We start from the raw sequence: 19,554 nt of genomic DNA, 5'->3' as shown, positions 1-19,554 counted from the left end.
TCAGACAGGTGGGTCTACGAAATCATTCAATCAGGCTACTGTCTCGAACTAACATCTACCCCCCCAAACATACCACCCAAACACCGTCCAATGTCACAAGAACATTTGTTACTGTTAAGGCAGGAGGTAATCTCCCTCCTACAAAAAGGTGCAATAGAACCAGTTCCCCTGCACCAACAAAACAAGGGAGTCTACTCCCACTATTTTCTCATACAAAAAAGGACTGATCTCTGAGGCCTATTTTAGACCTCTGACCCCTAAACCTATATATACATTCAGACCACTTCCACATGGTCACACTTCAGCAGGTCCTCCCTCTGCTTTCCTAGGGTGACTTCCTTGCTACTCTAGACCTCAAGGACGCCTATTTCCACATTTTCATTCACAGCGCTCACAGAAAATATCTCAGATTCGTAGTGGACGGTCAGCACTATCGATTCAAAGTACTCCCATTTGGAGTCACCACAGCACCAAGAGTGTTTACCAAGTGCCTAGCAGTCGTGGCAGCACACCTAAGAAGACAACACATACATGTCTTCCCACAGCTAGACGACTGGCTTATAAAAGCCAAATTGTACAATCGGTATGTACAACACACTCACGCCACTATTCAACAACTTCACGACCTGGGGTTCACAATAAATCACGCCAAGTCCCAGCTGCAACCGTCCCACACGCAACAATAACTCGGTGCCACAATAGATGACTCATGAGCGCTCGCCTACCCCAGTCCCGCCCGTATAGCGAGCATCCAAGCTCTCCTCAACAGATTCAAACCGCAACATTAGCTGTAAGAGAGAGTGTTTATGCAACTCATAGGGATGATGGCCTCTTGCATATTCATAGTGCCACATACAAGACTCCAGATGCGTCCTCCAAGAGTGCTTAGCACGCCAATGGATTCAGGCTCTAGGTCAGCTAACAGATCTGGTGTTGGTAGACGGTCGTACCCATCGCTCTCTGCAGTGGTGGAACACCAAGAACCTTTCCAAAGGGCGACCGTTCCTCGAGCCAGTTCCTCAAATAGTCATGACAGCCGACGCATCGCTCTCCGGCTGGGGAGCTCACCTACTACATCAGATCATACAGGGCAGGTGGACACCTCAACAAAAGTTACTCCACATCAACCACTTGGAGTTACTAGCCATTTTCCTAGACTTAAAAGCATTTCAAAAACAAATATCAGGCAAGACTGTCTTAGTCCGCACCGACAACATGACAGCCATGTATTATATCCAAAAACAAGGCGGGACACACTCTGCAGCTCTCTCAGCTTGCACAGAGCATATGGAGGTGGGCTATACCTCAGAACATTTTCCTCTTAGCCCAACATGTCCCAGGAGTCAAACACAATAGCCGATCTCTTGAGCCGTCAAACAGAACAAATCCATGAGTGGGAACTTCATTCTTAGGTTCTTCAACCGTTTTTTCAGATCTGGGGGCTACCACAGATAGACCTCTTTGCCCCCCAAGAAAACGCCAAATGCCCAAACTTCGCCACCAGGTATCCTCACCCATTGTCCAAAGGCAATGCGATATGGATGAACTGGTCAGGCAGATTTGCGTACGCTTTTCCGCCTCTCCCATTCATTCCGCTGGTGGTGCGCAAACTACAGCAACACTCATTAACACTCATCCTAGTTGCTCCAACTTGGGCCAGCCAGCCAGCCATGGTACACCACACTGCTGGAACTCTCAGTAGTTCCTCACCACAAACTACACCTCTCTCCACGCCTCTTAACCCAGAACCATGGAGAGATCCAACACCCAGACCCAGCTCAGCTCAACCTAGCGATATGGCTCTTGAAGTCCTAGAATTTGGTTACCTTAACCTTCCTCCTGACTGTATGAACGTCATCAAAGAAGCTAGATGGCCTACCACTAGAGCATGCTATGCAGCCAAATGGAAAAGATTTGTAGTATACTGCCATAACAACAACACTAATCCCCTAGATGTGTCTATCCAACACATCATAGGCTACTTACTACACCTCCAAAGATGCAACCTAGCCTATACCTCTATCAGATTGCATCTTGCTGCCATAGCAGCATATCTAAAAAATAGACAGCATCTCTCACTTTTCAGGGTACCTGCCATAAAGGCCTTTATGGAGGGACTCCCAGGGTACCACCTTCCCCTGTGTGGAATTTAAACATCGTTCTCACAAGACTAATGGGGCCTCCATTTGAACCTCTACATAAATGTGAGCTACAATTCTTAACATGCAAAACTGCTTTCCTCGTAACCATTACTTTTCTACGAAGAGTTAGTGAACTACAAGCACTAACCATTCAAGAACCCTTTCTCCAGATGCATCTTAATAAAGTTGTTCTCCGAACTAATCCTAAATTCCTCCCTAAAGTCATTTCTCCCTTCCACCTCAATCAATCTGTAGAGCTGCCTGTATTCTTCTCGCAGCCACAAACAGTCGCAGAAAGAGCTCTTCACACCTTAGATGTCAAGAGCACTACTATATTGCATAGAGAGAACAAAACCCTTTGGTAAGACCAAATAACTATTTGTGTCTTTCTCACCACCACACAAAGGCAACCCCATTTCAAAATCCGGGATAGCTAGGTGGATAGTCAAATGCGTACAGATTTGTTACCACAAAGCAAAACGTACATTATCTGTTCCTCCTAAAGCCCACTCTACACGAAAGATAGGGGCTTCAATAGCTTTTCTAGGAAACATTCCTTTAGATGATATCTGCAGCGCAGCTACATGGTCTACACCGCACACATTCAGAAAGCACTATTGTGTCGATGTGCAAACTAAACAGGCTAGTGTGGGCCTGGCTGTACTCAAAACCCTATTTCAAACTACTGCAACAGATACTGGTGGTCGCCGCTAAGGGTGGATACTGCTTTACAATCTATGCACAGTGTGTAATCTGCAGCTCATATGGCTCGAACGGAATATGCTACTTAGCAGTATGCATCTGTTCTTGACATGTAGAGCTGCAGATCTACACACGCCCACCCGCCTCCCCGGCTACCTTCATCTGTTCCAGTATTATCTCACTTGGATACACCACACATGGGCATCTTTCCTGTTTCTTACTAAGCTCCATCATTTCCCTGCTGGCGAAAAACAATCTGAGGATGGAGCCTATGCCCATGCGCAGTGTGATCCAAAGGAGGAGTCACATACCTCGTGACTTCCAAAGACTTTCCAAGACAAAAACAAGTGCAAACATCTGGGCCCAACACCAGATGGCGATCTATGCACAGTATGAAGATCTGCAGCTCTACATGCCAAGAACAGATGCATACTGGTAATTAGCATATTCCTTTTCTTCCATAGGGTACTTCTAAGTGTGGAGTTTTCAAAACTTAAAATATTCACCAAAAATCAGCCGAGTAACAAACGAAAATACTCACCTGCTATTAGGTGAGCACCCAGTGCTGGATATTGGTGCCCAGCACTGACCCTGAAAAATATTCACAACCGTACTTGCCAATAACCCAATTTTCTTCCCTAGGGAATCATTGTCTGTTTTTCTGTGAAATTTCTTCAAAGTGTCGATTTTTGCAAACTTCAAATATTCTTTAAAAATCGTACAAAGTGTGAAAACGTAGTTACTTACCTGTTTTAGATAGAGGTCCCAGTACTGAGTCTAGGCACCCAGTACTGGATTACAAAAGTAACGAGAACATACTATACCTGCAACTTGAATTTTCTTCTATAGGGAATCATTGACTGTTTTCTATGAAGTATTTTCTAAGTGTCAACTTTTAAAATAGCAAAATATTGTCTAAAAATCATAACAGCAACTAAGTCGACTTTTATCACTTGTTTCTGAGAACTGACCCAAGACTAAATCTAGGATCGAGTCCTGGAATTACAAAAGTGATCCTGAAAGTAATCTATTGCAAATAACTTAAAACTTCCATTGAACTCCATGTATTATTGTATTTGAACTTGTTTTGCCTATTGCAACACCCTGTAACTTCTACAAAAGCCAATTGCATATTGCAAAAGTATTTATCTAAAGCATCTCATTCTGAGAAAGTATATTTTGATACCTATTATTGGTTCTAAAATAAAACGAGCATTTATTTTTTTATATATAAATCATTGGCCTAGAGTTCAGTTATTGAGTGTGTGAGACCATTTGCTGGCTGAGTGTGTGCAACAAATGCTTTACACTGTCTTCTGAAACTGCCTTACTGCTCGACCAAGCTACCATTTTGGAGAGTAAGGTTGTATCCAACTTTAGCCTCTGCCAAACCTCTGTGGACTCTGTACACACTGTACCTATTTGGGAACAGTATATACAGAGCCACTTTCTCACACCTAGATGAAAACACAAGTCTCTCCTGGTAAAAACTTTTTGTTAATATCGTCTTTTTGGCTAGACTTCTCTCAGCACTTGATGCACATCTGGGTGTTGGACTATAAAAAATAGTATTTTTTTGGAAGTAAAGAGAATGCTTACATAGGGTTTAATATGGTGTGTGAAGGTAAAGCAGTCTGTGTTTCAACAGGAATGAACAACATAAGCACACTAGACATGAACAGAAATACCTTGTTCGAGGCATATGAGCTGCATATCACATACTTTAGCAAAGATCGCCAGCTGGTGTTGGGCCCGGATGTTTGCACTTGTGTTTGTCTTAGAAAAGTCTTTGGAAGTCACGAGATAGGTGACTCCTCCTCTGGATGACAGTGCGCCTGGGCATTGGTTCCATCTTCAGATTGTTTTTTTCCGCCATCGGGCTCGGATGTGTTTCTCGCACTCCAGTTCGGTACCATGAACAATACACGCGATCCTTTACCTTTCTCCGGTATTTTCATTCGCGATTCCTAATCGACACGCATCTTCAACTTTGAAGTCTTCGGTTACGGTCGTCGACAAAGGCCTTCAGGCCTACCTTGGCCACCGCACGTGGCTCATGGAAAGGACTCAATTTCAATAGTGTCCTCAGTGTGGATTGAAGTTTCCACACACAGATCTTCATGAGGTGTGTAACCTGTGTCTTTCACCAGAGCATGAGGCCAGAGACTGTCCAGCTTGTGCCTCCTTCCGCTCCAGAAAGACTATTCAGGACTGTCTAGCTCGACAAACCATGGCCACTCTTCGACATCCATTCCCGATTACATCTTCCACGAGGGCGTCGATGTACCAGAGAAGGAGCAGCCCAAACACCTCGGCAATGACTCCGAAGATGACTCCGATGTCGAAGACATCACTACTGGGCAGCTGGTCGCAAGTATTGACGTCGACCCTGACCCCCTCCCTAAAACCCCCAAAAAGGGCTTCGGTGACACCTTCTCCTTCGGGCCTAGGTGCTCACCGGGAAAGTACTTCTCACGCCCCGGGCCCGGCAAAGAAGTCTGCAACTAAGCCTTCAGGCCACTCGGGAGCGAGTCAGCCTGCCTTCGGAGCTGACACCAAGACCCCGGCACCGAAAAAGAAACCCTCTTCCTCCACTGTGCCAACTACCACATCGACACCGAAACATACTGGTACCGGCACCGAAAAAACCCTCGGAACCAAAACAACAAATGGTCCTGCAGGCCCCATCAGAGACTAAAAAACCTCACGCTCTCAAGCCTAAAGTGCGCAGATCTGCTTCGGAATCGGTGCTGCGTAAGCCTTCGGCACCGAGAAAATCGGCACCTAAAGGTCAACCTCAAACAGAAGAACATTTTCGACCAGATCCACGGAAAAAAACACGCTTAAGGACCCTAAAACAGGGCAACTCACTAGAAGCCCTAAGAAGAGACCAATGGACATGCCTCTACCAGCTCCAGCTCCACCAAAGAAGAGACCTTGCAACATCTCCTCTCAGAGTCCCTTCACCACCTCCTCCTCTGCCTCCCCCTCCACATCTTTCCCCTTCTCCATCTCCACCCTCATCTCCTCCACCCGCAGATGATGATACCACCTCAGATGATATGGGGGGGGGGGGGGGGGGGGTGCAGACGATGACCCAGATCCTAGTCCACGTTCAACCCCAGACCCATGGGACGATTATAATACACCAGATGTCCCCAATATACCACAAGAGGACATCTATCCCTCTGGACCTTCCCCTCCAGAGGGCACCATGGGTTTCAACCAACTCATTCACAGAGCTTCACAATACCACACCGACCCTGTGGAGGAAGATTTCTTAATGGACACATTTGATACGGCCCAAAAGTCCACTTCTGTTCTTCCTATGTTAAAGGGAGTCATTAGACACGCCCAGAAGTGTTCAAAGACCCTGTTAGGGCTAGGGTTATTAAACCCAGGATTGAGAAAAAGTATAAATCTGCCCCAGCAGACCCTATATACATCAGGGGACAAATAACATTGGATTCCCTAGTGGTCTCCACTGCTAGAAAAAGGGCCAATTCACAAACATCGGGGGATGCACCATCACCCGACAAAGAATCAAAGCTCTTAGACGCTTCTGGCAAGCATACAGCATCACAAGCAGCTAATATATGGCGCATAGCTAACACTCAGGCACTGTTGGCCAGATACGATAGGGCACACTATGATAAATTAGAAACCCTATTGCAACACCTCCCTGACAAATACAAAATTAAGGCCAACAACCTCATACAGAAGGGTAAGCTCATCACCAACACCTCCATTCGGTGCGCTCTAGATGTTGCAGACACCGCCTCAAGAGCCATCAACACAAGTGTCCTGTTACGTAGGCATGCATGGCTACACATTTCAGGGTTTAAGCCAGAGGTGCAACTTCCATCCTTAACCAGCCATTTGACCAAAAACACCTCTTTGTTCCTGCTGTGTATTCATCTCTGGAAAAGATGAAGAAAAACACTGACACAGCCAAATCAATGGGAGCTTTGCAATCGCAAGCTCCCAGACGTTCTTTTCGTCGCTCCTCTTACAGAGGCACCTCCAGAGGCTATTCCTCTGACAACCCCTCCACGTCTTATAAGGCTCCCGCACAAACCACATTCACCAAAAGTTACCAAAGAGGAGGCTATAGATGCAACAATAACAAAGGTAGAGGCAAAACCAACAACAGTCCATCCGCCTCCACCCCTACCCAATGACTTCCCTCCACTCCCCCGGACCATCCCACTCTGGTCGGGGGAAGATTACTACAGTTCCTACCTGTCTGGAACAACATCACTACCGGCAGGTGGGTGAGACAAATAGTTCAGTCAGGGTATTGTCTGGAACTCACCTCTACCCCCCCCAAACATACCACCCAAACAACATCCAATGTCAACAGAACATTTAGCACTATTAAAGCAGGAGGTAATCTCCCGCCTACAAAAACATGCAATAGAACCAGTTCCCCTGTATCAGCAAAACACAGGGGTTTACTCCCTGTATTTCCTCATTCCAAAGGACGACTGCTCTCTGAGACCCATCCTGGACCTCAGAACCCTAAACCTGTACATACAATCAGACCACATTCACATGGTCACACTTCAAGTCCTTCCTCTTCTCACACAAGGCGATTTCCTTGCCACTTTAGAGCTCAAGGATGCCTACTTTCATATTCCCATTCACACCTCTCACATATATATAAAAATAAATATCTCCGGTTTGTAGTGGACGGTCAGCACTACCAATTCACGGTACTCCTGTTCCTAGCAGTAGTTGCAGCTCACCTGCGAAGAAAACAAATTCATGTCTTCCCCTACCTAGATGACTGGCTAATAAAAGTCAAGTCATACGATCAGTGTGTACACCACACTCACGCCACACTCCAACTGCTTCACGACTTAGGGTTTACCATAAACCACACAAAGTCTAACCTACAACCGTCCCACACACAAAAAGACCTTGGTGCGACAAACACCTCAAAAACACTTGCATATCCCAGTCCAACCAGGATAGCAAGCATACAAAGTCTCATTACAAAGTTTCTGCCGCAGCACTCTCTCCCAGCTTGAGTGTTCATGCAGCTAATAGGGATGATGGCCTCTTGCATACTCATAGTACCTCACGCAAGACTCCAGATGCGTCCTCTACAGGAATGTTTAGCACTTCAGTGGAACCAGGCTCAAGGTCAGCTAACAGATCTGGTGTTGGTGGACGGTCGCATGCATCTCTCTCTCTGCAGTGGTGGAACACCAAAAACCTTTCCAAAGGGCAACTGTTCATCGAGCCTGTTCCACAGATTGTGCTAACAACGGACGCATCGCTCTCCGGCTGGGGAGCTCATCTATTACATCACACCATGCAGGGCAGGTGGACACCTCAACAAAGGTTACTCCACATCAATTACCTTGAGTTACTAGCCATATTTATAGCATTAAAGTCCTTTCAGAAACACATTCTGGGCAAAGCTGTCCTAGTCCGCACCGACAATATGACAGCAATGTATTACATACAGAAACAAGGCGGGACACACTCCCTGCAACTCTCCCAACTAGGACAAAGCATTTGGAGATGGGCTATTCCACAGAGCATTTTTCTCCTAGCCCAACACGTTCCAGGAGTTCAAAACAGCATAACAGATCTGTTAAGTCGTCAGAAGCAACAGATTCACGAGTGGGAACTTCATCCGCAAGTTCTTCAACCATTTTTCCAAACTTGGGGGCAACCAGAGATGGATCTGTTCGCCACATACGAAAACGCCAAATGCCCAAGCTTCGCCGCCAGATATCCACACCCATTGTCCAGTGGCAATGCGATGATGGATGAATTGGCCAGGCAAATTTGCGTACGCCTTTCCACCTCTCCCACTCATTCCGCTAGTGGTGCGAAAACTGCAGCAACACTCACTGTCTCTCATCCTAGTTGCTCCAACATGGGCCAGACAACCGTGGCACACCACGTTACTGGAACTATCTGTAGTCCCGCTCCAAAAACTACAGCTCTCCCCACATCTCTTAACCCAGAGCCATGGAGAGATCAGACACCCGGACCCAGCACAACTCAACCTAGCGATCTGGCTCCTGAGGTCATAGTTTGGTTGCCTTAACCTACCCCCTGACTGTATCAATGTTATAAAAGAAGCTAGACGACCCACCACTAGAGCCTGCTATGCAGCCAAGTGGAAAAGATTTGTGATATATTGTAACAACAACACTATCAATCCATTAGATCTGTCTATTCAACACATCATATGTTACTTACTACATCTTCAACGGTGTAATCTGGCATACACATCTATTAGGTTACACCTCGCTGCAATAGCAGCCTACTTACAAAATAGACAACATCTATCACTGTTCAGAATACCTGCCATCAAAGCATTTATGGAAGGCCTCGAAAGAATAATTCCTCCAAGGGTACCACCCTCACCAGTGTGGAACTTAAATATTGTTCTCACAAGATTAATGGGCCCTCCATTTGAACCTTTGCATAAATGTGAGTTGCAATTTCTTACATGGAAAGTCGCTTTCCTTGTAGCCATTACTTCCCTTAGAGTCAGTGAATTACAGGCAATAACTATTGAAGAACCATTTTTTCAACTCCATCACAACAAAGTGGTCCTCGGGACAAATCCCAGATTCCTCCCTAAAGTCATTTCTCCATTTCATCTCAATCAGTCTGTAGAGTTGCCAGTATTCTTCTCGCAACCACAAACAGTCGCAGAAAGAGCTATTCATACTCTAGATGTAAAGAGTGCACTCCTTTATTATATTGAACGAACAAAGCCTTATCGCAAAACAAAACAGCTTTTCGTGTCCTTCTCACCACCACATAAAGGCAATCCCATATCAAAATTTGGTATTGCAAGATGGATCGTCAAATGCATACAAATTTGCTATCGCAAAGCAAAACGCACATTATCCATTCCTCCTAAAGCCCACTCTACCAGAAAGATAAGTGCTTCCATGGCATTTTTAGGGAACATTCCCTTAGATGACATCTGCAAAGCAGCTAAAAGGTTCTACACCGCACATATTCACAAAACATTGTGTAGATGTGCAAACGCAACAACAAGCTAGTGTGGGCCAGGCTGTACTCAAAACACTATTTCAAACTACTGCAACAGATTCTGGTGGTCGCCGCTAAGGAGGAGTACTGCTATATAATCTATGCTAAAGTATGTGATCTGCAGCTCATATGCCTTGAACGGAAAATGCTACTTACCAGTATGCATCTGTTCTTGGCATGTAGAGCTGCAGATAAACATACGGCTCCCCGGCTACCTTTATCCGTTCCAGTATTATCTTATTTAGATACAGCACACATGGGCATTTTTTTCTGTTTCTCACAAAACTCCATCATTTCTCTGCTGGCAAAAAAACAATCTGAAGATGGAGCCGATGCCCATGCGCACTATCATCCAGAGGAGGAATCGCCTATCTTGTGACTTCCAAAGACTTTTCTAAGACAAAAACAAGTGCAAGCATCCGGGCCCAACACCAGATGGCGATCTATGCTAAACTATGTGGATCTGCAGCTCTACATGCCAAGAACAGATGCATACTGGTAAGTAGCATTTTCCTTACAATTGACAGTTCCAAGGAAATAGTCTTATTTTATCTAACTACAACAGTTCTATCTTACACATCCTCTTGTCTCTTTTATTTTTATTCATTGACTTTTCTTTCACAGGTCTACCCCTCCAGCAGCTCAGGTGATGATTACAGTCGGGATCCTGCTGGATATGCTTCCTCTAAACCACCCAGCACAGTGTACCCTCCTGGAGCCTTCTATGTGCCAGGTCAGCTTCTAGGTGGTTCTTCTGTAGCATCAGTATGTTCCATCAGTGCTGCAATGTCTGGTTGTAAGAATATGGTGTATTATCCTGTGTAGTGTTTGTGCTCTGAAATTGTTCTGGACTCATCAGAAGTTTCCCTCTTTTGTTGTGAAAATGACCTCCTTCCCAAATATGTTCAACATACATTCTGTTAAATCTGTTTCTGTTCATTGTCACCTCATGCTCTGAATACTCTCCGCCATGTGCTCTGGCTTATTATGTCGTTGGAAATGGAAATTAGTGCTTTCCTATGGTAATTCAGGTTTGCTCCCATTTATTGACTGTGGTGCGATTGTAACTTTGATCTACTGGTATCGTCAGGGCAGTGTTAAGTATCTTCTTGAGCCACGCACATTGAGCAATTCTGCCTTAAAGTGTTTTTTATCTGAAAGTTTGTTTTCAAATCTTTTTTTGTGGCGAATTGACGTTGACATAGGTGGAGCCTCAGTATAATATCACAACTCCCTTGTAGGTACTCACCAACTTATATTCTTTTTTTTTTTTTTAATTTGTTTTACTCTTTGGTGTGGAAGTGCCTTGAGAGAGCTCCCTAATGTCAAAATTGGTCAGACATTGGGAGAATCACAATACTGTTGAGAGTCACCTATCACTAGGTTAAGGTTTTCGTTTTTTGGTTTTATTTGGGGGGGGGGTGGAGGATGTTGGGGGGGGTTTAGACTTAATTGGAACCCCAAGCTTCCTCCACAACATTAGATTATGAGAATGTTCTTAAAGATTTGCCAAAATTACCATAGGAAGTTTACCCTAAATGTCGAGCATCCTGTATGCATGTTCTGCCCCCAAGAAGACTGAGAGAATTATTGTGTGTGGTCGTTGTTTAAGCCCAAGACTTTAGCGCATAGAGACAAGATACTTCTAGCACATGGTTTAACTGCAGAGATGGCCTGGCTCTTGGATATAGTAAAGCAGAGAAGAGATGCTTTGTCAATGGAGATCCTTTTCTCTGACTAAGACGTTGAGGAGGCTGGGGGTGTGCAGACTCTTATCTCAAGGAAATTTCATTGTAGGCAGGGGAACACTGTCAAAACAAAAAACAGACCATTAGCCTACAGTGCATCATACAAAAAGCCATCTAAGAAAGCATCAAGGCTACTGTAAGGTGTTGGACTTCAAGCGATACTACCGTCACACAAGATCAGGCCCTCAATACAGAAAAACCCTGCTGTCGAAGGAGCTGGCGAGTCTTCCCACTCTAATGTGTATAAAGAAAAGTCCATAAGTAAATATTTACTTCTGAGAACAATTGAGTACTGAAGGGGAAGGGAGATCTGTGACCTACATAGTGAAGTCCTAAACTGACAAGTAAACCTCCAACATCATTGACAATGATGAAGAAGAGGGCAATGGAGGTAGAAATAAAAAGCTGGATGAGAGAAAAGAAGGGTTTTGATTAGAGACGCTCTTCAAATGGACCCTACACCTGTGGGTGTGAAGAAGCCAAGCCCGGAACTAGAGACGCCAGGGCAAACACAGCAGGAAGTAGAACAGAATATGTAAATGGAAGAAGAGAAATACGGTTTCACACACCATGATTCAGAGGAAATAAGCTTAAACACAGGCAGAAAGGGGGACACTGGGAAGATGTTGAGGCAGATTCTCCACTGGAAGAGGTAGATACAAGTCAAAAGCCTTTATTTGTATCGGCTTAATTAAAACTATTACAACGTATTAAAAATGTATAAAACAACAATATGGAACTTTTAGATCATGTGATTGCAATTAAAACAGATGAGTGTGTTCATGAAGTATGAGCACTTTAAGAACTATGTCTGGTGTTAATATGTCATAAAGTGCAAATGCGTTTATCATGAGGTGGTTTTGAGTTTGTTGGGAGTGTGGTTATTTACAAGTTAGGCAGTGCTATGTGAGGAAGTTTTTAAAATGCAGTTTATATAATTAAAACTGATTAGTCTTATGTCTACGGGTACATGACTTGGATACATTATGACTCATGTTTTTCATTTGGTCCTTCTTTCTGTATTTTTGAGGTAGAAACGTTCCCGTAGCTGGCTTTTGTGTCTGCTTCCCGAAGAAGTTTGTTTACTTGATTGCGGAAGTTTGCGCCTCGGCAAATCAGGATTATGGATGTACCCTCCATCCAGCGGATCACTGCCTGTCTACATGTTCGAATTTTTAGGACGTTAAAAATAGGTTTTAAAAGCATCTTCCTCAGGTCACTGACGATTGGGCATACACAGAGCAAGTGCGTTAATGTTTCATTGTAATATCCTCAGAGACGGCAGCTCGTTGTTTGTGCTTTCTTTTTCCATATTGGCAAGAGGCCCTTTGAGTCATACATTCCTAGTCGATATTGGATTAAACTTTTTTTTTTTTTTATCTCTATGCGGAAGTGTGAAGACAGGTCGGCTTGAGACTTTGGGTGTGTGTATGAGTTTATCACTGTCCATGCTTGTCAGGATTAATTTGTCTTCCGAAAAGGATTTCTTCTTTACATGGTTGTTACAGACCTTGTTGAATACTGCCCTGTCGTTTTCGTTTTCCCACAGCTCTCGGATGTCTAGCTCCTCCAAGGATTTTTTTAGATGGACGCCCCATGAATTCTGTCTTTTTGCAGCGTGAATCTTTCTGGATTCACTATGCTGTGCATTATTCCGCGATCTTGTGGTTGGGTCCGGATTCGTAGTCTTTTCTTTGTGTTTTTTTTTTTTTTTTTTTTTTTTTTTTGTAGCCCAGGTGGGCGGCGACGACCCACCATTTGGTGCACCTCCCGTGACGTCGTCGTGCTCCCTGCGGAAGTCCCACCTTTGGGGCGCCATCTTCAGATTCTTTTTTCCGCCGTTGGGTCTGGATCGTCATCGGGAAGCTCCAGAATCACAATCAAAGGAAGAAGAAAGAAAAGCGAGTTTCGTCGATAAATACTAAGAAGATATCACAGGAAAGGAAGAGATTTCATCAGGAGCGCGAAGAAAGGAGGTTCAGCGCCCTTTTCTTCGACGACCTTGGAGAATGCGCACTCAGAGGCCCTGAGCGCAATGGACAAGACGCTATTCAAGTTCTGCCCTAACTGCCACCACAAGTTCGCGCAGAAGGACCAGCATCCGGTCTGCAACCTCTGCCTACCGGTCGAACACCAGAGTAAGGACTGCAACGCCTGCTCAGCCTTCGCGCCGAAGACGCTCCGGGTGAGAGATCGGCAGAGAAGAGCCAACGCCAGCATGGATGGCAAGGGTAAGGCCCCGTCGCTCTACGATCTGGGCCTCTCCACGGACGACGAGGACAACGTCGCCGAGACAGCCGAAAACTTCACGGTCGTAGAGACCGACAAGAAAAATGAAGACTAGGTAAGAGAATCGTCGAGCGCAAAACAGAGAGTACCTCAAACACGAGGATGACTCGAGAAAATCAAAGTCTAAGTCCACGAAGGGAGCCCCGGCGCCGTAAACTTCGACGACCAAAGGGGGAACCATGGACAAGAGGCCGAGCGGATCCTTCGAAAAGGACTCCCTGGTGCCGAAAGACGCCGAAAAGCAAGGGTCGTCGAAGACAACCCAGGAAACGGGCCGATCGACGCTGAAAGAACGGTCGACGTCAACGCAAGTTTCGTCGAAAAGACCCGCGGTCGACGCCGAAAGCATCTCCGAGATGGAGAAAAAGAAGAGGCGGCTCGAGGCCGAAATGGAGAACATCCTTCAAAGGAAGAAGGAGTTTGACGCCAAGATGAAGGAATTCAAGATTCCAACGGTTTCATCGGCGGACGTCGTCGAGGTCGAGGACGAATTCGACACCGAGGGCCTAACAAGGGATCTCGAAGAGGAAGACGAGACCTATTATTACGGAGAAGCCGAGGAAGAAGACCAACAGTCGGTCTACGGCTCGGCGCCATCTACCAGCCACGACATCGAATGGCAGGATCTCGACACCGAATACCCGGAGGAGCCCGTGGACACGTACCCTTCGAGGCCTTCGCCACCAGACGACATCGGGGTGTACAATATGGTGGTCAGGAGCGCAGCGACAGCCTTCGGCGTCAAACTGGACGAGGAGAAGCCGAAAGCCGATTTTCTCCTCGAGACCCTGCTCCTCATCCAGACTAGGAGCCAGTTCCTCCCCATGCTACAAAGTGTGATGAATCAGGGGAGAGAAGCCTTCAAGTAACCAGCGACCTGCCGGTCGATCACGCCCAGGACAGAGAAGTATAAGCACTCTTCCCTGGACCCCCCTTACATCAAGGGTAGCGTGACCGCCGACTCCATCATAGCTTCCACGGCCAGGAGAAGGGCCAACGTACCAGCAACTTCCGGCCCACCACCTGATAAAGAGAGCAGGAGGATAGACCTCACAGGAAGAAAGGTCGAGAGGAACGCCGCAATGCACTGGCGCATGGCGAATTCCAATGCACTCCTCAGTAGACACCAGTACCAGCACTGGGACGAGATGGGGGAGCTAGTAAAGCACCTCCCCGAAGAATACCGCCAGAGAGCCTCACACCTGGTAGACGAAGGCAAAAGCATCGCCAACTCCTGTATAAAGACGGCGTTGGACGGGGCAGAGACTTCAGCAAGACTCATGGCCATAGGGGTCACCGAGAGAAGGCATGCATGGCTAAGAATCTCGGGATTCAAACCGGAGGTGCAGAACAACATCCTTGGCACCCCCTTCAACGGAGAGACACTGTTCGGAGCAACAGTAGACGAGAAGCTCAACCAGCTGAAAAAAGAAAACGAAACGGCGAGGTCCATGGGGGCCCTACAGCTGAGGGGAATGAGGCGAGGCAATCCCTCGCGTAGACCCTACGGTAGGGGAGGAAGCCAGCAGGGGCCGTCGCACCAGACGTTCCAGCAGGGTCAGCAGGGTGAAGGTCACGGACAAGGTCAACAGAAGCAAAACTGGCAGTACCAACCTCGGGGCCAGTCCTTTCGCGGGAGAGGGAATGGGCGTGGCCAAAGGAGGAGAGGGGGGGACCAGCCCTCATCAAAGTGACTCAGCACGCAAGAGGACGCCTACCCTCGACATGCCCCCGAGGGTGAGGCGCTAAAAATTAACATCAGGGGGAAGAGAAGATTCAAAGGCCTACGAGCATACAACACCAGTAGGCGGAAGACTGAGGTTCTACCTTCAGGAGTGGCGGCGTATAACCACAGACAAGTGGATACGGAACACCATGCAGTACGGATACTGCATAGATTTGGAGAAAAGACCTCCAAACAGGAAACCAAGGGGAAGACAGAGATCGGCCCAAGAACTGGCGCTAGTCAGAGAAGAAACACGGAAACTTCTAGAAAAAAGAGCCATAGAGGCAGTGCCGTTCAGAGAACGCAACAAAGGGGTCTACTCAAACTACTTCGTGGTCCCGAAAGTAGACAGAAACCTCAGACCCATCCTGGACCTGCGTTACCTAAACAAGTTCATCAGAACGCAGAAGTTCAAAATGACTTCGCTGCAGGAGGTACTGCCCCAAATAAGAGACGGGGACTTCATGGTCACCGTGGACCTCAAGGATGCCTACCTGCACATCCCAATGAACAGAAAACACAAGGGCCTTCTAAGGTTCAACATCGACCAGGAACACTACCAGTTCACAACCCTAGCCTTCGGATTAAAATCGGCGCCAAGGGTCTTTACAAAATGCCTGTCGGCGGTCGCGGCCCACCTACGAAGGCAGGGAATCCATGTCTACCCCTACTTAGACGACTGGCTGGTCAAGGCAAACTCACGCGAGAAGTGCGAGAGGCACGCAAAACGCGTAACAGACACTCTCACGAATCTGGGGTTCTCGATTCACTGGGGGAAGTCGTCGCTGGAACCGGAGCAGGTGAAGATTTTCCTGGGGGCAAAAATCAACTCCCTGAACAGTACAGTAGTGCCCAGCGACAGGAGGACAGATGCACTACTGAAGGAGACGCGGCTCTACCAGAAGGGGCGAGCTCTGACAGTGAGGGCAGTGAGCAAGATGATGGGGATGATGGCGTCGTGTATCCAGCTGGTGCCAAATGTACGCCTGCACATGAGACCATTCCAGGAATGGCTACAACAGCAATGGTCACAAGCAAACGGAAGTTGGGAGGATCTAGTGGTTGTTACGCACGCAGTGCAGGAGGAGATAACTTGGTGGAACAGAGACAACATGACAGCAGGGAGAAGTCTGGCACCACCAATCCCAACAATGACCATTACCACGGACGCATCGCAAAAGGGATGGGTAGCGCACATGGACAACCTCAGAGTGAGGGGTGTGTGGGCTCCAGCAGATGCGGTTCGCCATATCAATTACCTCGAGTTGAAGACAATCCTGCTAGCCCTGAAGGCATTCCAGAGGCACCTGTACAACCAGAGGGTGTTGGTTCAAACAGCCAACACCACGGCAATGTTCTACATCAACAAACAAGGGGGGACACAGTCGTTCCCTCTCTCCTCTCTGGCACAGGAGATTTGGAGATGGGCCAAACCTCTCAGGATAGATCTACTGGCAATTCACCTACCGGGGAAGGACAATGTGGAGGCAGACTGGCTAAGCAGGCAGACCTCGGCATCGCACGAGTGGGAGCTCAATGGCCAGGAAACGGAGAAAATCTTCCGGAGATGGGGAACTCCCACAATAGACTTATTTGCAACACGCCAAAATGCAAAATGCCAAAGCTTCGCGTCCAGGCAACCAGATCAGCAATCCCAGGGAAATGCCCTATGGATAAGCTGGTCGAGGACATTTGCCTGCGCCTTTCCACCGATACCCCTGTTGCACAGAGTGCTCGACAAGTGCAGAACCAGCAACATGACTCTGATCCTAGTGGCTCCGCAGTGGGCAAGGCAGACATGGTTCTCACAAATTCAAGAAATGGCACAAGGCAATCCATACAGGTTCCAGAGGAGGAAGGACCTGCTCTCAATGCAAAACGGAGAGGTCCTGCACCCAGAGCCAGAGACACTCAACCTGGCGGCATGGCTCCTGAAGACCTAGAGTTCGCACACCTAAGATTGCCTCCAAGCACTATGCGAGTGCTACGGGAGGCAAGGAAACCAACTACACGAAAATGCTACAGCGCTAAATGGAAGAGATTCACTGCGTGGTGCAGGAAAAAGGGCCTGCAAAACAGAATGACAAGAGACTCAACAGTACTGAGGTACCTCACACACCTTCTAAAGAGTAACCTCTGCTCGAGCTCCCTAAGGGTACACCTAGCGGCGATCGTGGCCTACACCAGAGGTGAAAAGGGTGGAAGTTTCTTCACCTCGCAGGTGGTGAAGAGATTCATGGAAGGAGCCAAAAGGATGGCCCCCCCGAAAAGGTTGCCGCCGCCGGCATGGAATCTGAATGTGGTTCTGACAGAGCTCATGAAGGCACCGTTTGAACCCATCCACAAGGCCACACTGCAGATGTTGACGATGAAAACGGCCTTTCTGGTGGCCATAACCTCACTACGCAGGGTGAGCGAGCTTCAAGCGCTAACACTACAGGAACCCTACATTCAGATTCACAAGGACAGAATAGTCCTGAGGACGGACCCACACTTCATGCCCAAGGTGGTGTCGGCGTTCCACATGAATCAGAGTATTCAGATACCAAGTTTCTTCCAAAACTCGACTTCAAACGCAGAAAAGGCCCTGCACACCCTCGACGCAAGAAGAGCGGTGATGCACTACATTGAGAGAACCAAGGAACTCAGGAAGTCGAAGCAGCTGTTTGTGTCCTTTGCTACTAGCTTCATGGGTAGGCCAGTGACTAAGGGCACCATCGCTAGGTGGATTGCCCTCACTATTCAATTCTGCCACAAACAGGCTGGACAGGAGCTAGCGGAGGGGCCTCAGGCTCACTCCACAAGGAAGAAGGGGGCCACCGTGTCCTTCCTGGCGAACACGCCCATCCAGGACATAGGCCTCGCGGCAACTTGGGCATCTGTGCACACGTTCACAAAACACTACTGCGTGGACATTCAGATGAACAAGGAAGCACAGGTCGGACAGAAGGTGCTTCAACACATTTTCAACGACCAACGCTCATCTACCACCCAGCCGCCACAATAGTAGGAAAACCGCTACAAAGTCTATGCACAGCATAGTGAATCCAGAAAGATTCACGCTGCAAAACGAATAGTTTCTTACCTGTCGGTGTAGTTTTGCAGCTTGAAGATCTTTCTGGATTCACTAGCGAACCCACCCACCTCCGCCAGGAAGATGAGGCTGGAGGAAGAGGGGGTAAAATGGAAAAGATCAAGAGAAATGAAAACGTACAAAAAAAAAAAAAAAAAATGGACAAGGATTAATCAATCGCCTAGGGTTAAAAAAAAAAGAAAGGAAAAAAGAACCCGAAGATGGCGCCCCAAAGGTGGGACTTCCGCAGGAAGCACGACGACGTCACGGGAGGTGCACCAAATGGTGGGTCGTCGCCGCCCACCTGGGCTACAAAATCAAAAAAAACAAAGAAAAGACTACGAATCCGGACCCAACCAGTTTTCTTCGGCATCTATTTCTTCAGTGGACCAATTGTATTTTACCGGGCCGTGGATAGATAGACCCCCCTTGAGTGCCCATGGTTAAATTATTTTTAGCCAATATATGGTATTCTGCGTAGCCTTTGATTGAGGCTGGCTGCATATTCCATGTTTCTGGGAGTAATATTAGATCATGATGTTGTAGGAAGGACAATGTTTCCTGGTCTTGGCCCATTTCTCTAAATCCATGGACAGTCCATGAACAGATCTTAATTATATCTCCGCGGTTTAAACTGTGGAGCGCCCCCGTAGAGTTTTTTAGGTCTTGCTGTGTATTTTAGTCAGGAGCATTTTTGGCTCGGGGCCATTTGCACCCAGGACCAGTCCTTTTTTTTTTTCACCCGGTTCGGTTTCTGACCTTGGGGAACTTGACAGTTGTTCTTTCTGCAGCACATTTTCCGGTAATGTCGGGGTTGCATTTCTAGCGCATTTTAAACATGATCTA

The 19,554-nt window shown here is 47.1% G+C and overlaps 1 protein-coding gene across 5 annotated transcripts in view; it reads left to right on the top strand.

The window, feature by feature from the left end:
* Window positions 1–19,554, top strand: part of TCF3 (transcription factor 3) — a 662,804-nt gene that overhangs the window by 263,536 nt on the left and 379,714 nt on the right. For all 5 annotated transcript variants that reach the window (XM_085639184.1, XM_085639188.1, XM_085639183.1 and 2 more), the window contains exon 9: window positions 10,497–10,605. In XM_085639184.1, coding sequence (XP_085495310.1) covers window positions 10,497–10,605 — 109 coding nt within the window. The remainder of the gene's footprint in view (window positions 1–10,496; window positions 10,606–19,554) is intronic.

The sequence above is a fragment of the Triturus cristatus genome, chromosome 12 (genome assembly GCF_964204655.1).
Source record: "Triturus cristatus chromosome 12, aTriCri1.1, whole genome shotgun sequence".
Taxonomy (NCBI): Eukaryota; Metazoa; Chordata; class Amphibia; order Caudata; family Salamandridae; genus Triturus; species Triturus cristatus.
This window is presented reverse-complemented; position numbering and strand designations above follow the sequence as displayed.